The sequence below is a fragment of the Pteropus alecto genome, unplaced genomic scaffold, assembly GCF_000325575.1.
Source record: "Pteropus alecto unplaced genomic scaffold, ASM32557v1 scaffold95, whole genome shotgun sequence".
Classification (NCBI taxonomy): Eukaryota; Metazoa; Chordata; class Mammalia; order Chiroptera; family Pteropodidae; genus Pteropus; species Pteropus alecto.
In genome coordinates, this window is record NW_006441071.1 from 6588023 (window position 1) to 6609060 (window position 21038).

Below are 21038 nucleotides of genomic sequence, written 5' to 3' on the forward strand. Positions count from 1 at the left end.
TTTTAATGAGCATTCCAAAGTCTACAAATCTAAGATGTTTTTGAGCCATGAGGACTGAAGGCACGCTAAATTTTTGGGTGGCCATTCTGTCTCCTCCATGTGGCATGGATCACCTTTTGCCATGATAGCCTTTTGGTTCAACTTTTAGAGGTTGTATTAATATTATTATCACCTGAAAAAAACAACTGAATAAGGTTATGTAAAAATGGTATATGATTGAGAAAAAGTACATTTCAATTTGAAGACTTTTTATTCAATTGAATGAAGTGTTCTGATTAAGTCAGAAATTATGGATAGAATTTACTTTCTAAAAGAGCTATTACATATTTGGATAATCACTTATTATAAAAAGTGAAGTAATTAAGTAATTAATTTCATTTTAGTTACTAAATAGTTAAGGTTTATATAAGAGGAGTTACAATGTGAAAGTTTACTAGATAAACACTTAAGCTGTCAGGAATCTGTTTAGATTACCTCAAACCCCACAGTGCCTACCTCATAAGTGGGTGAAGAATGAGAATGAAATGACATACTACATGAAATCTGTTTACAATACTAATTGTCATATTGTAATCATCCAATAAATGCCAGATAATATAATAAAATGTTACTATGTAAAATAAGGAAAATGAAATCTAAACACCAAAATTATGTAAGTGTATATGTGCCATACATATACAGGCAAAGACACAGAAAAAGACCTGAGAAGATTCACACCAAACTCTCAGCAGTGGCTTCCTTTGAGGTATAGAGTAATATGGGAAAGTGTCATATTGGGGGGAAGGGAAACGGGGGCTTTTTTCTTTTTATAATATGTTTATATTTCTGGAAGTTTTATAATGAGAATGCACAGATTTCATTTTTTAAAACAAGGAAACAGTGATGTTTTTAAAGATATACCAAAAGATTCATTGGTAGATATGTGATGCAATTACTGTAAAAATATTCATTCACAATAAATGAGTACACTTCATGGCACTTAGATATAGAATGATTTGGGAGTAATTTGGATCCAGCATATAGCCAGGCTCACAGTGGTTCTTGTTTGAATAAATGGCTGGGAAGCCACTTATAATGACTTAGTAAGTTACTTAAGCCATAGTTTCCTTATCTATAAAATGAACATAATAACTGCACATAAACATCAAGCACAATATGTAGCCCCTTTTTAGAAAGATGAATTGTTAAATTTTATTTTGAAGTCTCAGACTGAGACTTTTGAAATTATGTTTGAAAATATAACTTTTTTTGTGAATTCTGTAAATACAGTTTACATTGAGTACAGTTTGGTTCAATGTGTTTCAAGCACGTATCTGAGAAGTTATGCCAGTGTCAGGTTTCTAGTTCTTTCTAGTGAGTTAAGATCCAAGCTTTATCCTCTCAGGGAACTAAATCTCTCAGGAAACTAAAATGCTACCAACGGTAAGCTTTTAAAACTCTAAGTCATGAACACAATTGAGCTTGATTACTGACCCTTGAGCCTCAAACTGGCCAGGGCAGGGAATTCTTCACTAGCAGCTCATTTGAAGTGGGAAGAAGTGTTTATGGAGATCTTTTTGATAGTGGCAAAAAGAGAAAGGGTATGATTGCTGAGTATCAGGTGACTTTTGAATATGTGCATTCAAATCTTCAGTGTTCCTAAGACAGAGACTTGTCTTTAGTTCTTGTTTCTCCAGGGAGGGATTCTGGTAAATAAGTATATAGTTTAACATGTTTAATATTTTGAATGTCTGGAAGAAGAGCAGATATATACAGGTAATCCTGGGTGTCAACATGAGCATCAAGGTACTCTAAAGCAGGGATTCCCAACCCCCAGGTCTTAGACAGGTACAGGTCAGTAGCCTGTTAGGAACTGAGCGGCACAGCAGGAGGTAAGTGGCTGGCGAGTGCGAGTAAAGCTTCATCTGTATTTGTAGCTGCTCCCCAGTACTAGCATTACCGCCTCAGCTCCACCTCATATCATCAGGTATTAGATTCTCATAGGAGCACCAGTCCCTGGTGCCCCAAAAGTTAGGGACCTCAGCTTTAAACTATGCTACTATACTCTGCTTGCACTGAAGCTGGGAAAAGGCTACATATATTTTGTTTTGCTTCTGTATAGAAATGTGGTCTTTATGGAAGCTCTGATAACATGGGAGGTGCTGTGATAGTCATTCTGGTAGAAGAGGTACCTATACTTTCATCATTCCCAAAGCCACATTGCTTATCTAAGGGTACCTTTGTAAGATCAACAGAACAACCGTGTAATTGACATAATATCTATTAACTGTCATCACTTTCACTGTTTTTGAATTCCTGTGTAATAGCTGATTTTCTTATATTATTTCATTGAATTCTTACAATGCCTTAATAGAGATGCCTTTATCTCTATTTGAATAAGAAAGCTGAGTCCTAGAATAGTTATATAACTTGCTCAATGCCACATACTCGTGAGTGAAAGAGCCAAGACTAGAATGTGGGCTGCTGAGAGCTGGACAGGCCCTCCTCCATGGAAGATGGGCTAAAAGTCTCCACAGAGATAGTGTGTGGGATCTTGGCAGCCTTCTGGGCCCTGTAGGTTGTATCCTGACTTCTTCCAGACTTGGCTGGAATCCTAGCTTGTCTGATTCCAGAGCCTGTGAAGGGTCCATCAGACCACAGGGGTCCACCACTTGAGTAGTGAATGAACAACCTTTGAAGAAGAACAAAAAAGAATGTCCTACAAAGAAAACACAAATTCTCAGGGACCCAAGAGACTCCAGCCATGAATCCCAGTTTCAGAAGTAGGATCTTAAAAAACCGAAGTCTTAGTATGTGAAAAAGTCTTTTAATTGTGATTCATCACTATAAAATGGAAGGTAAAATATGTGTTATTCTGCTATTATAGAAGTTAACATACCCATAACATTTAAAAATTCTCATAAACTGTGATCTGTCAAGATCAGGGCAGTATGGTTATGCCATTTGTATAAAATAGAAGGTAATTATTTTTTGTCAGAATATGTTCCTCCTGTGCATACCAGTCATTCAACATATATTCCTAGGCAGGGCGCAGTAGTTACTGTTTTCAAGTTGTGTATAAATCCTCTAAATTCTGTTTTATGTGTTTCTAGCAAAGTAACATTACTACCTTTTTTTTCACTGCTGTCAATTTTGAGCCACTGTGTAAGGAAACATGTTTCAACAAGATTTGTTTATTAGATTAAGTAAGTTTAATAACATTCTGTGTGCAAAATGACAGAAGCCACTGTTAGGAATCAGATTTCCTCATCTCCTTGATGTCTTTATCCCTCATAGTAAACCCTTAATTTACATAGTTATCAGCACTTGTAATTCCTTGTACAAAGCACATTTGCTGTGAGAAATCTCAGCTCTGTCTGTTAGTCTCAACACTTATGACTGACCTCTGCTATGGCATCATGAACCTGCTGACGTGTTGCTTTATTATCTTTCTCTGTACAGTACCCATTTTATCTTTTTATATTCCCATTTTACCGTTTCAACTTTCTTGTAAACTCATCAAAAAATGTGTCTTCGACTTTACAGCTTCTCAATTATATACCTAAGGGTTTTCGTTAAAATTTTTTCCAACTTAAAAATAACTAAAAATTGAACAAATGATAGAAATCTTCTAGCCTACTTTGAAGTATGTCTGAAGCAATTTTGAAGTTAATTTAATGAAATTATTATCTATTTTCGAGGGAATATAAAATAAATGTTCTTTTTATTACAAAATAAGCAAGCCATTTAACACAGGTAAACACATGAAAAACATCAATAAGATAAAATATCAAACCTAATATAAATCTAACATTCTCACAAACTCTGACATTTTGATTTATGTTCTTCTGGTATTACTTATGTATCTGTATGTGTGTGTGTTTTTGTCTAGTCCGGAGTATTGCCTAGAAAACTTTATTAAAGCAAGTGTTGAGGAATTGGGTAAGGTATTTGAATGTTCTAATACTAAGAAAAGATAAATAACTAGCTTGAGATTGTTTATATTTCACTTTTACATAGCTGCTATGCAAATAATTGTCCCAAATATGGAAATCAGGACACAATATTTTCAAATTAATTTTCATATGGCACTGCCCTAATCATCCTGACGTAATAAAGAATTCACTAAAATCCAGAATATGGCATCAATAGGTAGTATATACTTCATTCCAAACTAAACTTTGAATTCGTAAACAGTAATTATGTTCTAGGGCAAAGGTATAAGTGTGCATTAGACTACTAATTCCAGGTTCCAGTTCTTTAGTGATTGCTTTTATAATCTTATGTATTTCAAATATCTTCCAGAGTAAATTGATGAAAATAACTTTCACTCTCAAACTAGAGGTATGATATAGACATACTGAAACAGCACTAAAACTCTTTGAACATTTTGTAAAGGAAAAATGCAATATAAAATTTATCACTAAGAGGTAGAACACAGATTTTGACAGATTATTTACATTTATTGGAAAAATATTTTGGATATTATGAGATATTCTAAAACTTAGATTAATACTATTTGATAAGTAACGCTTAAAGTCCCATTCTTAAGAAAATTTTACAGAAGACGTCTTCATATAGACAGTGGGATGACAACTGCAAACATAGGACAGGACCTCTGAAGACTGACTTTTTAAAGTAGGCATTTTGTCCTGTACTCTCAAGACATTGAGGCAGGACTGGTACACAATAGGCACTCTCTAAATGTTTATTGATTATTGAATGAACCCATATCTGAAACAACCCTGACATGCATCCTGAGGTGTTGTTTCTGTTGGTCCCTCAGTACTCTAGAGAGTGCTGAGATATCACAGATTTATAAACATTATACCGTATTTTGAAGGGAAGTTGAGATGCACACGGGAACGGGCAAAAAAGGCTCAGTACATGGAATCAAATGATCTGAATTCAAGTTGTGATGCTGTTCACTAATTAGTTGTGTGACCTCAGCCTGCTTTCCCAACTGTGTTGAAGACACAGTGATCACATTTGTTAATTTCTCTTCCCCAGTATGATCTTAGGCTCAAATCGAAGACACAGTGATCACATTTGTTAAATGTGGATGAAAATAGTTTCTCTTCCCCAGTATGATCTTAGGCTCAAATAGTAAGAAAATAATTTCTCTTCCCCAGTATGATCTTAGGCTCAAATAGTATGACAGATTTTAAAACACTCTGTGAACTGAAAAATAGCCAACACATATTGAACGGACTTTATACAAGAAATCTGGAATTTATTTCCAATTTCATTATAAATTTCCTATGCATATCTCTTCATTTGCTTACTGTATTGTCAGATTTTCTTATATCTAAATTCAAAATAAAAATATTTTACACATTGGAAAATTTGCTTCCTCCTCAAAATGTTCAGATAATTACCTTGAATTGGCCTACTTGTTATACCGAAAAAATTCCTGTAAATTTTATTTCCCATTGTTTTTCATCTTATATCCTTTATCGTTTATGGTTCTACTTGTGTTATTAATAGGGGTTTCAACATTAAGAAATCTGACCACAGAAACAGTTTCTCTTGCCTTCAATTTCTTTCAACTTGCTTCTATTACAACTGCATTTCACAGACCTCTAAGAGCATTGTATAACATTTACAAGCAAGAGTTAAGGAAATCATTTATAAAAGTATAAAAGGGGATGAGATAAACAATGATAAAATCACATGTATGTGAAGAACTTTTTAAGTGTTGAGACTGCTCTCCTGCAAGTGTATGCTGTACTGTGTCAAGGGTAGACACATCCATTCTGATAGGAAAAGAGAGAAGGCTTAATTCCTAAGTCTCTAGAACGGCTTGTACATGGCTAAGGTGTTTCTTAGGAGTTCTGAGGGCAGGACCAAATACTGATCATTCCAGACTATCACAGGAAAAATCTGTGAACAACTCAAAATAATGAGTGTGAAATGTGGGGTCATGCATAATACCAAGGAAGTTAACTCAGCACTCATGGCAGAGGGTAGAAAAGGACATAAAAATCATGATTAAGAGGTCATAGTTCAACTTCTCTATACAGAGGTACTAGGAAACAGGAAAAATTGCAGAACTGCATCTATTCGGTATTTATAACTAAACCACCACGTTTCCATAAAAATAAATCTGCTGCTTTGCAATTATGCTGAAGCTTGGATTTTTAGCACCCATAAGTTATATAAAATGGGAGAAAACTGTTTCATTGACAAGAGACTATACCTGTTTTCAATCCCTTCTCTCTAAACTCCTATAACCAATATTATCATTTTTCTTAATGGAAACCTTTATTAGAGTTGAAAGTTGAACACAAAACATCTGTTCTGACATAAATTTTCCTAGGTCCATACATATTGATGCTTTACATAGAAAATATAATGGTCAATTTAGCACTCTGCCTCTGCTGTTACTATTTCTATTCGCTTTTTAAAAATGTATTTATTAATATACCATAATCATTATGTATAGCACTATCTGGTTTGGGCAAACATATTTTTAATAACTCTATGACATCTTCATTTAGAAAAATAGATAAGTCTAGAAAGTGTTGAAGGGGAACACAATACACGATACCAATATATGCCACTTCGGCATGTGGATTATTTTGAGCTGAAGATAACCAATACCCAGCAGGCTAAAGAAAAACTTTGATCTTTCCCTTAACTACCCCAAAGAATTTAGATAGGGGGCCTGGTTCAGAGACAGGGCTATACCAGAGATAACTTTTATCCAAATGACCTATCCGTATGTCAGAGCAAACATCTTATTACCAAACATCTGGTCTTCTTTTTTTTCTATGAATTGCCTTTAACCCCTTTGAAGCCCCAGGCCCCTATCTCATTCCTTTTTTCAGGATGATATATAAGTCTCAATTTCCTGACTTGCCATCATGTCTCATATTTTAATGGGACTACCGTACGTATGAAATTAAATTTGTTTTTCTCTTGTTAATCTGTTTTATGTCAATTTATTTATTAGACCAGCCAAAGAACCTTGAAGAGTAAAAGGAAAAAATTTCCTCTCCAACAGTGTCTTTAAGTTGATAATAACTAGATTTTTTTTTACCCTACAGAGTTCTAGAATACACTTGGCTTGATATACTACAAAAAAGTAAGTGGCAAATGAGTGCAAGAAATTTGAGAACCCTAAGGAGACAGACTCCTTGACTTTTTCATTTTGTATTTTCAGCACCCAGGTAATTACCAGGTATAGTAAATGCTTAATAAATACTTATTGAATAATATGCATAACTCGTATATATGCATTTAGACAATGAAACATATAGTATACAGTCATTTGTATGACACATGCTATATAAATATATACACATACACATGCCCATGCATATATATAATTTCAACATCTAGGTATTCTAAGTAGGCAGAAAATGAATATCAGATATAAAAATTATAGACTGGCTTAAAGATTTTCAAGATTTTTAGAGTGATATCCTTGAGCCTTTTGTAGATAGTGTGGTGACAATTCTGTACATAAGACATAATCTCTGAAGACTGGCTTTTGCACTAATATATTTGCCAAGATTACTTTATGCTGTGGAATTTATTCCTTCCAGAGTGTTCCAACTGCAGAAAGAGAGCAGCTGGGGAAACACGTCTGGTTACTTTTTAATGCAAAGCCCCAATGGACAGGATCATTTATGCAGAAAATCCTTCTCACCATCCTCTGGGTGACCGAGGCCCCTGTTTTAATTTTCCTTCTCTCCAGACTGTTAGAGAATGCTGTTGTTTTGTGGTCATTTTCTTCCAAAGATTTAGGAAGGAATAATTTCCTCCAACCAGTTCATTGTACAAATCAAGGTCCACAAAGGTGGAGTGACTTGCACAAGAGCTTATGGCAAATAAATGTCTATCGAAATGCATCCAGGAGAACTGAATATTCACTGACCTTGTACTAGTAGTCCGATCATCCTATTCTTAGGCTAACATTTGCAAACAGCATAGAAAACAATTACAGATCAAGGACTGGTAGGGTAGATGTGGGGGAAGGGTAGGAAGTGGTCATTAGCAAATCTCTGGGCCTGGGGATCACCAACTCTCTTGGAACAAAACAGGGTAACAGCTATTCATAAGAACTTCAAGGATGAGTGGGCCATTGTTTTCAGAACCAGCTGTGGAGAATCAGCTTAACAGTGGCCTTGGAATAGCTGCGGCTGTTTCACCAACTGGCGGAGACAGTAGTGGTGGAAGAGGAGTGAGCAAGGAAGGAAGGCGGCAGGAACCCGGTCGCGCCACCTTTCGGCAAACCAGTAAGTATTTTTATAGTTAAGTGCAATGGACTGAGCCACCTTTTGAACTGAAAGTGTGAACGGCTCATAGTAGGCCCCACATGGATGTGATAACTACAAACCCTCAGCGGGCTAAAGTCGAGAAGGCTGCGGACTGACAGCAAAATGATCAGCGCTGAGAGCGCCGACTCAGAACTATCAGAAACTTCACAGGGCAGAGCAGGCTCTGCTGTCTTATCAAACCGTGACCAAGTGAAGTCCGGGGTAAACAAGCATCGCAGCGGCTGCCTTCAGATGCGCACCCCTTGCGCGCTTTCCAACCCCTTATTTTCCACGCGTCCAGCACTCAGCTCTGCAGCCCCAGCTACCCTTTTTCCCTGGCCCCATCTTCAGATTGCCGCATCTTTCAGCCCGGGCTCCAATTCCCACAGCTAACGCAGCACACTTACCATCTCTTGCCTGAGGAGGTGAAGCTTGGTTTCCAGCCTCTCCAGGGTGCTGGAATGTCTACGTCGTGGGGAGCCAGAGGTTGGGGTGGACGAAGAGGAGGACGACAAGGAGTGAGAGAAGCTGCAGCAGCTGCTGCTGCTACTGCAGCCTGCGCCACCTCCGCCGCTCCCCCCGCAGGGGTCCTTGTCCCTATTCAGGGGAACCGACTCCTCCCCACGGAGCGAGCGCACTAGACTCTCCGGTACTTTGAGCCCCAGCTTCAGCTCGATGTCTCTGAGGTCTGGTAGCAGCCCGTCTTCCATGACTTCTCAAGAACGATGATAATGGTAATAAAACGCTGCAGATGAGAGGCAGCAGAGGCCTTCAAGGGTAGTGCAAGATCTGCTGAACCCTCCCGCCGCCCGGGTCTCTATCTTCGGCGGAGGATCGAGTGCCTTGTCCGCTCCATAACTGGCTGTGCGATATCAACCTTGCAATCTGCACAGAACGCCGCGGGTCGCAGCCGCAGTTCCCTGGGCGCTGTAACTCCTCTGACTCTTATTAAAATTATAGAGACCACTTCACCCTCTTCCTTTTTGGCCGCTCCACTGCAAAGTTGAATTAATTGATATTGCAGAGATGGGGAAAATACTAGTATAGACCTAAAAAAATGGAAATGAAGTCTGTTTTAGCGTTAAGGGAGAAAAATCACATAAAATTGTCCGTTCACATCTCTGCGCCATTCACTGACTGTACCAAACACGCAACACAATGTAATGTGGATACACTCCAGCGTCGTTTCATTTTCTAGCCATAAATCTCCAAGCTTCGGAGTATCCTGGATTGTCAGAAATAATCTCTAGTTGGTGATAGAAGAAGTCGGTCCTGTGCATGGACGCATAAAAAATAGATAGTTTAGCAGGAGTTTAATGGCTTCCTCGGTGCAGCAGAAATACCTTTCTCTCCATTTAGCCCTTTTGATCCAAGTCGTTGTGTTCTTCCGAGCCTCGGAAACTTTAAACTCCTCTGGCAGGTGGACCAAACCAGGGCCAACCCCTGTACCGTATATCACAGGCAAGAAGAGCAACAAAAAATTTCCCACCCCTGCTGATAGTAGTAGGTTCAGAGTTGTGTTTTAGTTGGGAGTTCCTAATAAGGGTTCAGTCTTCCCTGCAAAATTCCTGGTACCTGCAGCATTCACAACAGTTAACAAACGTTAGAGGCAGAAAAAATGACTTTAAATGTGGTGTCCCCCCCGCCCCCCCAATCCTCCTAGGGCAAAAATCTAGCTTTAGAAGCCGTTCCCAATAATTTTATAATTATAAAAACTGTAAACATTTCACTAAAAGTTGAAAGAGAATGCACATCCTAAATTCATCATCTTCCAAATGTATGCCATTGCAAGCGGAAGTGAAGAATCAAATAGCCAGAATAATTTATATGACTACTAAAGATAGTGGTGGATTTTAAAAGTGGGGAATTGTTGAAATATTTCTACTTTAATTATGAAGGAAAAATATTAAGTATAACTCATGAAAAAGTTGTCTTCCATAATTTATAAATATTTTAACCATTTAGAAACATGCGATCCATTGATTTGAGATACTTCTACCAAGTTATTATCAGCTATATTGATTATAGGTTTGATTCGACATTGAATCTGTGCTAATAATCTTCAAGAAGAGGATACTTTTCAACAGAGTAAACTCTAATTTTGAGATTCCATTGGAATATTTCAAAATATGGCCCCTCTATTTTTGGGACAAATAAGTATTTGTGTTCTTGGTCCTTCTGAGCCTCTATTCTAAAAGACATCACTCAGGTTTCACACTTATAAGCTCATAGGCAGATACATCTCAGACTTTATTTTTTTTTAGCATAGCCTCATTTAGGAAGCCTATGGATAGGAAACAGGCCTTCTGAATGAAATATTTCATGTCAGAGAGAAAGTTGCTGAAGTTCTCTTGTCAACATGTCAGAAATTTGTATGTTATTTCTTACTTTTAAAATAGTTATAAATGAAGTGGTCATTTTAAAGATGGAACAACCACTTATGGAATCAAAGGAGAACAATGCTAAATCTCAACTCACTGATAAAACTGCATGTTTTGTCCTAAATTTGGAAAACCACAAGCTCATTGAATAAGAATTGCGCTGTGATATATAATTATGGAAGGCTTGCATCTTAGTCAAGAACAGTTTTTTATTATGAACTCTTACTAAGTTCACCACAAGGCTAGCTGAGAAGAGTAGCTGACATGCAGTATCTACCTTGAATTTGGTCAATAAAAAGTTTATTGTCAAATTATCATCAATATAACCTACAGAAAAGGAACATCTCCTTTGCTAAGTTACAGACAGTAAAATTTGTATTCAATACTGATAACTCAAAAATAGAAAGTGGTTTTTTAATTTGTTTTAAATATCTACAGAGAAAACTTCTCTGAAATTAAAAATATGACCTATATGGAAAGTAATACTTTGTGCCAGTGCAATATAAAACAAATGTAAACTTTGTATAAAAGTTTAATTATGTTAAGACTTTAAAATTTTTTCAATTTAATGCTTATGGCATTTTAGTTTAAGATAGAGATATTTTGAATGCCAAATGCTAATTTTCAAAACATTAGAATCATGAAACTCTTATTAGGCCTCTAATAGATTGTGTTAAGCTTGTCATTACTGCTTTATGTGGTTTGATCTGAGGACAGTCCTTATCCAAAATGTTAAAAAATAAAGGTCTTTTTAATATTTGGGTCTTGAGAATATTTTTTGTTTGCTTTTAAAATTCTGTGATTTAAAAAAAAAATGTGTGTGCCTACGACCATGCCACCCTGAATGTGCCTGATCTCGTCTGATCTCAGAAGCTAAGCAGGGTCGGGCCTGGTTAGTATTTGGATGGGAGACTACCTAGGAAGACCAGGTACTGTAGATGTTAAATAAATAAATAAATAAATAAATAAATAAATAAATAAATAAATAAAGTGTGAAAGGTTTAACCAATTGCTGTTAGGCTGACCTGGTAACTACACATCTTGATTTGGGGAATTTAGTGATAAGAATTTTTAGTAATAGGTCAAGGATAGGTAGGGGCTTGGAGTAGGAGTGAGTGAGGTCATCAATGAGAAGAAGGCACATAGAGAGAACTGAGAAAGAAATAGGGAAAAACTCTAAGAGCAATTATTTTATATTCCTCAGATCCCTGACTCTTAGCAGCACTCCCTTCTTCAACCTTTCTCGTCCATCTCTAACCACCTCTTGTTTCCTTAATTAACAGCATCTCCGAGCAACAACCTAAATTTAGGGTGTTTCCCTAATCCTAATATATTGAAAAGTAAAATTATGAAAGTAGTTGTTATATTATTGTGTTTATGATATATGTTTTTAGACTCGGACTACCTTATATACCTTTTCTGAATGCTTTATGTATGAGCCGGGTTTGCCTTTTTTTTCTATTTAGATTGCCTGAGGAACCTTAGGATGAGTATTAAACTATGGAAAACTTTAAGAGACTGAGCTTCTTCCACAGTCAAATTGGGCTTACAGAGAAGGAAAGGGAATCTTTTATTTATCATTAAAGCAAGCCAGTTGCTAATTTAATAGTATCATTGTTGGCCCCAGGTGACAGTTTTTAAAAGAATGTCTTAGTCACAAAAACAGTGATGTGATACATGCTTTATATATTTCACACTTAGAACACTTCCTGGTATGAGACACAGTGGTTAAAACAAAAGTAGATTCAACAAGGCTTTGTACAGTATGAGTAATGCCACTCCTTAATCTGCTGCTAGCACTGTGGTTTAAAAAAAAAACAAAAAGTCCTTACACCTCCTCTGTAGCACTGATTGAAAGTTTGCAGCATTCCCAACTCTTGTTGGCACAGAGTTCAAGGTCTAGGGCAGATTCTTCAATCTGAGGCTCTACTTCCCACAGTACAGAATGATTTCAGACAGTTTACAGCCTCAAATTACCTTTAAGAATTTTAGGAAGAAACTTATTTAATGGGTATCATCTTCTTTAGATCTTTGTTTCAAAAGTGTAGAAGTGCTGTTTTTATAAATATTGTTCTGTTGATGATATGCTTCACAAGAAAGATGTCATAACAAAACTAAAGAATGTTGATCCTCTTCACACATAGTGGAATTGTATACCTGCTAAAGCTACAAAAATTTTACTTTGCCTATTTATAGAGCAATTTAATTCACTTATAATTTTGTATCTGGGTTGGGTTTATTTTACAGCATAAAATTATCTAGTTTATTACTAATGAGCAATTTACACATGTGTATGCCATGTATATCACTGTATTTCTCTATCATCTATCTATCTGAAATGTCTCTCCCTAAAGAGCATAGATTCTTTAAATAGTGCTCTGATTAGAATCTAATTAATATTTATAATCAAAGCTAAATACTTCCCTGGGAGATTTGGAAGACAATGCTAAAAGTAGGTCACCAGCATCTAAGATAGCCTTATCCCCTCTCCACAATCCCTGTCAAATCTCTCTGCCTTCATTATTTGTAATAGAGTCCTTTATTTGCTTTTACTTATCTTGCTGAGCTGTGCATTCCCTACTGAAAGGTGCAGAGCAAGGCCCTGAAAAGAGATTTCTTCAGTGAAGCTATCCTGTGTCCGTTCCTCTGTAGCCACCATTTTTGACTTATAGAATAGACTTATAGTTTATTTCATTGGCGTGCCGATAAATTTTACATCTCTCTGAAAACGTAAAAATAACCAATTTATTCACGGTGTAAATATTCCACTAGGGCTGATTTCAAGCTACCAACATGAGTGAGGAAAAGATGGGCAGTGTACAGCATTATACAGCATTTCCATGTACAGATACATGACATATGAATAGCCTCAAGAGCATAAACTGTAGTAAAACATAGTCAAATTATTAGGAAATGATGAGTTTTGATTTTTTACTTTGTTTTAGTATAACTTACCTAATTTAAAGCTTATGCAGTATAATTTTAAAAATAATAGCTGTGTTTAGCAATCAGCTGGCAAAATTCCTAAAAATTTTACAGTTGGCTTCTGCAACCTGGTATAGTCCGGCTCCAGTACACCTGTTTTATAAAATATTGGAGGATGATTATTAATTTTAGTTAAGAAATAAAATACAAGTTAAAGCCAGAAAAAGCAGTGCAGTTTTAAATCTAATTATTGGGTAAAGTGATAATTGGAGAAATAAGTTCCAAAGTCAAAAGCAAGGACATCAGGGAACTCATAAAACTATGTGTTAGTGTCCTTGGGCTACCATAACAAAGTACCACAAACTGAGTAGCTTAAAACAATAAAAATATACTGTTTTAAAGTTCTGGAGCTGAGAATTCCAAAATGAAGATGTTAACAGGGCCATGTTCCCTCTGAAGACTTTAGGGTAAGATCCTTCCTTGCCACTTCCAGCTTCTGGTAGCCCCAAGTATTCCTTGGTTTGTGGTAGCATAGCTCCGATCTCTGCCTCCTTAGTTACCCAGCTTCCTTCTGTGTCTGCATCCACATTTCTTATAAAGACACCAGTCATATTGGATTAAAGGCCTAACCTACTCTAGTATATCTTATTTTAGCAAATCAAAACTGCAACAATCCTATTCCCAAATAAGATCACATTTGGAGGTATCGTAGGGTTAGGATTTCAGCATCTTTTTGGAGGATACAGTTCAACACATAACACTGTGGAATGGTGTTTGGTCTTGGGGTACACTTCAGGTATGAGACTGTGAATAATATGAAAGAACTAGAATCTTCTTTTTATTTGGCACATTTTAATATTTGACAGTGCAGTATGGAGACAGCCTCGAAGGCTTAAAGGAAAGAAATAGGTTTTTTCCTAATTAGAAAAAAATGTATTAAAAATGACAAACTAGTTTGCCTCTTTATAAATAATCACCTATGTGTTAGATAACAACATCTGTTAGCTATTTTTCAGGTATGCTTTCATAGGCTAGAAAACTTTGATCTCAGAAATATCCTTATCCTGTAGTCTAGTGGCATAGTCATGAACATAATTCATATAATCCACCTTTGCTATCTTTCACCAAAAATCTTGATAATTTCTAAAATTGAATTTGAGGTAGGCTCCAACAATATATAGGATAAACATTAAAATAGACATAAAAGGCTTAAAGAAATATTCTGTGTCCTAGCTTAGGGACAATCTTATGAATTTGATTTGAAAAAGACTTGACAGATTTTACTTGAAGTGTTGATTTTATACAACATGGAACCTAAGTATATTGATCTAGAACCCCAGTGAGGGTACAGTAAAGCAATGGTGAACAGTTACAAAGAGGATGGTGTCTAAGAACTTTAGAGAGAACTATAAGATTCCACAAAAGTTTTAACCTGTAGATGTGGCACATGCCATAGAATTCCTACTTTAATGTCATGGCTTCAGATCAGTGCCCATTTCTGGTAATATCTTATCAATATCTCAGTTCCTCTCCATATTTTAGACTTCTAGCTTCTCCTTATCCTTAGTGTTATAGGTATGGAAGGAAAGGCAGAAATGCCTCTTGGAGGTCTTAGGAGGAAGAGAATAAGGAATAAAGTTTTTATGCATTTTTTCATTTGAAAAAAGATCATAAATATTTTATGTAAAGACATACATGAATAAGTTGTCATTATTTGGAAGTTAAAACTCAAGAACTCCCCATATTGGAATTGCTGATCTTAGTCTTATTAGTTAAGAGCATTACTCTACAGTTCAAAGTTAGCCTTCTTAAGCTGTTAACTAGCCTTGCTGCATGTATGGAGAGAGAGAGGAGAGGGAAGAGGAGAGAGATATTGAGAGAGAGATTGAGAAAGATTGAAAGAGATTGAGAGAGGGAAGAGGGAGAGAGATAATATGAATGTGATTTTCTTTCAGAAAGTACTATTCAATGAGAATACTTTTGTGACCACAATGAGATATTTTGAATATGTGTACATTATATAAAAGTTAAATACTATAATTATATTCTCAAAATATCAAGGCAGATGGTTACTGATTATTATATCCATTTGATGAATCAGCAAGAACATTTTTTGAAGTAGAAAAGCACTTTTAAATCAGAGTAACACAAATAACTGATAAAGTGGAGGAAGCTCTAAAAATTCCTTACTACAAAGAAAGTTGTTATGTATTAATTATTTTATGACAGACTCTTCACATATTTTGTATTGTTTAATCCTCATAACAACCCAGAGAAACAATATTAACCCTACAGTCATAAAATTAACTTGATGCTCCAAGAGGTGAAAGCACTCATGCAATGCTCCACTGGCATCAAGTTCTAGAGAAGGCAAGATTTGCCCCATTATATTTTACTCCCAAATTCATGTTGTTTTCATTACTTACAGATGGACATTAGCCCTCTTTCAGAACTGTTAAGGGGTTTCACTGCTGAACATATATTTTTATTTTTTATTTATTTTTATTATCATTTTTTTTAGGTGAGGCAACCCTTGGTTGATCTCACAAATTGCAAGGACCTTGTCAGCTTACAATCTCTCATTTTTTATTTTTTATGACTACAGCACCTGGTCTTCCTAGGTCTCCCATCTAAGTACTAACCAGACCCAACCCTGCTTAGCTTCTGAGATCAGATGGGATCGGGCTTGTCCAGAGTGGCATGGCCATAAACTGAACATATATTTTTAAGAAGCCAACATCAACTTAACTTCTTCTGATGTTTTTGGGGAATTCATATTCCAGATGAGGTAGAGATAAAAACTAAAATAGATAAAAAAAGATAAGTGCATTCATGGAAGATTCATTTATAATGAATCATTAAGGAGCATTAGGATATTCTAGAAGGATGTTCCCATTCTCCACTTTTGATTTCATATGAATTATCGCTTTCTCCTCTAACATGGTCCAGTATGTGAGACTGAATAAGGCATTTGATGGAGCCCAGCTCTAAATAGATATGGGAATTGATTCTTTGAATTACAAGGTGATGGCATTAAAAGAAATGAAAGGGGAGCAAAGCAGTCATGAAAGGTACTGTATGAAAGCTTGTGCAATGATCAGGGCTGGGCAGAAGGCTTTATGACCTTGTGACCAGGGAAATTTCTTGCTGGTTTGATGTGGCAAATGCCAAAGGCATGGCAAAGTCCTGGTGGCGGCGGGGAGTCCAATACACCCTGTCATTCCAAAAGATAAAAGTAAGAGTGCATTTGCTCAGCTTCTTTTCTCTTTTTGTCATCTTCTTATGCTCAACCCATGTGTTTTGGCTGATTTTGTGGTAGCTGACCCTCAATTCCTTTGGCTTATTATTTTAGGCTGTACTTTGGTAGTTCAAACACTTCAGTGTTTAAGAACATTGCTAAATTCTATTTAAATATCATTATGCTCTACTAGAAAAACTTCATATGTGGATTGAGTTTGTGAGTCAGTGCTGGGATCAGTTAAAAAGATGTGATTATAAATATCTGAGGTGCCATAGCACAAGATAGGGTCTCAAAAGAAAGAGAGGAGGGAGGGAAGAGGGAAGAAGGAAAGAAAGAGGTGAGGAGGGAGAGAGCTAGTGTGGAGAGAGAGCAAAAGAGCTTTTCTGACAGGTAAAAACCTGAGAGTTTCATGCAGACAGATTTGTACAATAGCAACAATAGCAACCAATCTCATTTGACAGCTGTGTAGAAATTTTGAGCAGAAACATCTCTCATTCTCATTCTCATTTTCTCTTTCTGTTTTGGTTTTGTGCTAGAGATGACTTAAGGGGAATAATGGGATTCCACAAAGACAAATTTTGATTACTTGTAAGCAAGAAAAACAGAAAACAAAGCATTTATTTATCTTTATTTATTTACTTAATTACTTACCTCAAATTTAAAAACACCTGAGTTGTGACTATACCTGGGGTGAATTAAATATACTGTTGGTGTATGTGTAAATTGGTAACATTTTTAGAGAGCCGATGATCAAATTTTAAAATCAGGCATATATTAGACTCAGCAATTCATTTTCTAGGAATTTATTTCCAAAAAGTAATAAGTAATTGTGGAGAGATTTCTTTAGAAATATGTTCAATACAAATCCCCAAGAAAAACAACCAAGCAAGCAAAAGCTGCTATATAAAAGTCTTGCAATAGGAATTAGTTAAATAAATTATGTATAGCCCTAGCTTGAACAACTCGGCAACCAATAAAAGGGAGATGATAGAAAAATACTTAACAGCATGAGAAATATTGCTAATATGTTGTTAACCAAAAAGATATATATAATAGTTATCTAAATTTATATATAATATATATGCATATTTAACAAATAATGAATAAGCTGTCAATGTATGGTGAGATTATGGGAAGTTTTAATTTAATCTTTGTGCTTTTCTATTTTTATTAACTGTAATTATAAAAGAAACACAAAACATTACTTTAAAATTTCTTATTGGTGCTTTCCATTTTTTATTAAATTTTTGTGCATACCTTTTATAACAAGTGATTTTTTTTAACTCTAAAGAAAGAAATTAAGTGGAATATTTTTGAAGAGGAATCCTGGGTGTTTTAATAAGTGCAAATGTGATTTACCCAATAACTCTATTTCTTAATTATAGGAGACTTTCTAAATAGCCTTTGCTAATGCTAGATATTAAAACCCTAACTCTACACAATAATATTCTTGTTCTCTGGCTACTTAAGTGACAAATTTGTGTTCTGCCTTTCCCATAGTAAAGTTGGCTGCCTACTCTGGCACGATATAGATTTTGGAATAACTCCTTTAAGTAGTGGGCAAAAGATAACTTTAGAAACTGGGCAGGATTATTGCCTGATGCAACATGGAATAAAAGTCAAAAGCAGACAGACTACATGTGATAAAATAATGAGCCCTTTATATTTTGAATAAATGATCTAACAAAATTATCTTCCCACAGCCCTATCACTGAACTGTTTTTTAAAACTGCACCTTTTCATTTTAAATATATTAGCCAGAAAAGAATTTAATCCGTGAATGTTCAGGAACCCTTTAGCCTGATTTGTGTTATGCTGCATTAGATAGCAAATAACTGGATAGGAGGAATTGAGATACAAGATTATATTATGGGAAAGGGTCAAAATCAAAACTGGAGGTTAGGAATCTCTTCGAGAGCTATGTTGGTAGAGATAGATGTGTCCCTTGGTATGTGTATTTGGGTGTGTGGGAGAGTGAAAGGGTTGAAAGGTGATGGGTCAAAAATATAACTGCAGGTGCTGCACAATTTTCTCTGTGGCCAACCCTGAATTGTACATGTCTTACACATTAAAAGTTTGCAAAAATCTCTGTTCACTGAATCTAAATATCAGTCTCTATGAAGAATTTTTCAACTCACAAGAAAATTACATTAAGTCCTAACTCAGTAGGCTTTCATCATTTATTAATATTCACTTCCTAAGCATATGTGAGCAGCTTAAATTGAATTATTTTTGGTTCTTGTGTGAGAATTGTAGTAATCTATAATAGATAGACCACAGAGTGTATCCATTTCTTCAATGTGCCATCAACTCCAGACAGATTTCTCAGGCATTTAGGTCAGAGAGTCATTAAAAGAATGGTTTAGTTGACATACAACCTGGCATTACATCATTCAAAATAGTGTATGAATAGAGATTATAAAGAAAGATTTGCTAGTTTGATGGAATGTAGACTCTGTTTTATAGAATTTAGTTTCCTGATGTAATATAATATCTTTGTATTATAGTACCATTCCTAATTATGTAAGTATACTTTGTTTAAAATAGTGTATAAAGGCCAAACCATATTTGATTAAGAAGGCTTTCAGTACACTTTATTTAAACAGACATTTTATATAGCTATAGAAGTATGTAAAAAGAAGACACAGGAAAGCATTAGATGAAGTCATAGTTCAGTCTTTTAGTCAATTCTCATATGTCCAACACTAAGGCTCTTTCCTCCCTTATCCTTCTGCTCTCCAATTAAGCCTTCCAATGAATTTTCCATTAGCATTTGTTTTTAGTTTCATTCAGAATTATATATATTTTGTTCTGCTTCTATTTAAATGATGAAGGGATAATATTTGAAAATTTCAGATTATGTGTGTTAACTTTAAGAATCCTTTCCGCGTTCCCATTTACTATTGCTCTTTTAAACCTTTCCTGTTACTTTTCTCCCTCATTCTGTCCTTTTTATTCTATTTCTCCTTTACCTAACCTTGCTGCTTTCGAGACCTCTAGTTTTTTTTCTTTTCTCCTCCTCCCTCTCTTCTCTCCCCTCCTCCTCTTCCTCCCTCTCTTCCTCCTCTTCCTCCTTCTCTGCCTTCTTCTCTTCCTCCCTCCCTCTCTCTCTCTCTCTCTCCCTCCCTTCGTTCCTTTTGGTGTTCTAGAGCTTGTGTTGCATTTACTCTCTGATTTTTGTTATTATATTTAAAGACTAGAAATTAATGGTGTCATGTTGATTAAAGTTGATTTTACACTGTTTCCTTTTAATAATGTTAGGTAGTATTTGAGTACTTTGTATTTCATCATGTTTTCACAATTCTAGAAGGTGGGTGATCTTATTATGCCCATGTTTCAATTTGTGACCTAACTAAATTCGACAATATTCCCATGGCCACACAGCCAGGAGCTGTGTTTAGCTCAAGATGAACATTCCTCTTGTATGATTCCAGAGTCCATGCACCTAATCATTATTGAATGCTTGCTCCCCTTTTAATCCAAATCCCCCATGTGATCAGGTCCCTGCCTTCTACTTGGTTCTTGCTCTTTGTAACTCTGCTATAATTTAGAAAGCCATATATCCTCGTCACCAAGCAGCACTTCTACGTGTTCAGCATCCTTGTTCTTCTGTTTGCTGAAGATTGTAAAACAAATCAGTTAGAAGGGTAAAGGATGTCTTCTTATTTTATAGTTAGGAAAATAGAGGTACTGGGTTGACAGAAGAAAGTTTAGCCAATCCTAGGATTCTTTTTTTCCAGAAAATAAATTCTACATTCTCTATGGTTTTGTTATCTTCCATTTCTTTGAAAGTGAATATGAGAGAGTAACATTCTTCTGTAAGATGCTAGAAAGAGTAGGTAAACCACTTCTACATGGATCAGGAATAAAATTTATACCTCTGCCCCGATCTCTGATTTATAACTTATATAATATTTGACAGGATTCTAACAATCATCTTATTTTATCCTCACAATGTGATAATTATGTGCCCTTTTAATATTTTAGGAAACTTAAATACCCAGATATGTTAAGTGACTTAATGAATGTAAAAAGCCAACATCTAAGTACCTTCTCCATGCTCTGCACAGAACTAGAGGCTTTGCTTATTTTATCTCTATTATGAGATTCTTTCTACTACTTCATGCTACATTAAATCATCATGTCCAAAATTAAATTTGTCATTTTCCTCAAACCAACTATTCTCTGTCCTTCCTTATTTTAATTTATGATACCACGATTTGTGAGCTCAACCCCTCTCACACATTT

The 21038-nt window shown here is 35.7% G+C and overlaps 1 protein-coding gene and 2 pseudogenes across 2 annotated transcripts in view; 1 reads left to right on the forward strand and 2 right to left on the reverse strand.

Annotated features, from left to right (window-relative positions):
- Nucleotides 1-9778, reverse strand: part of LURAP1L (leucine rich adaptor protein 1 like) — a 39604-nt gene extending 29826 nt beyond the window's left edge. Inside the window, exons 1-2 of one of the 2 annotated variants that reach the window (XM_015594430.2) lie at nucleotides 9417-9778; nucleotides 8651-9313 (exon numbers count right to left, since the gene is read on the reverse strand). In XM_015594430.2, coding sequence (XP_015449916.1) covers nucleotides 8651-8953 — 303 coding nt within the window. In that variant the 5' untranslated portion in view covers nucleotides 8954-9313; nucleotides 9417-9778. Of the gene's footprint in view, nucleotides 1-8650 lie in introns of both variants that reach the window. The other variant, XM_025051456.1, reaches the window with a different exon arrangement.
- Nucleotides 9779-11446: 1668 nt separating this feature from the next.
- Nucleotides 11447-11565, forward strand: LOC112485193 (annotated as a pseudogene).
- A 4580-nt stretch (nucleotides 11566-16145) lies between these two features.
- Nucleotides 16146-16261, reverse strand: LOC112485055 (annotated as a pseudogene).
- Between the last annotated feature and the right edge of the window lie 4777 nt (nucleotides 16262-21038).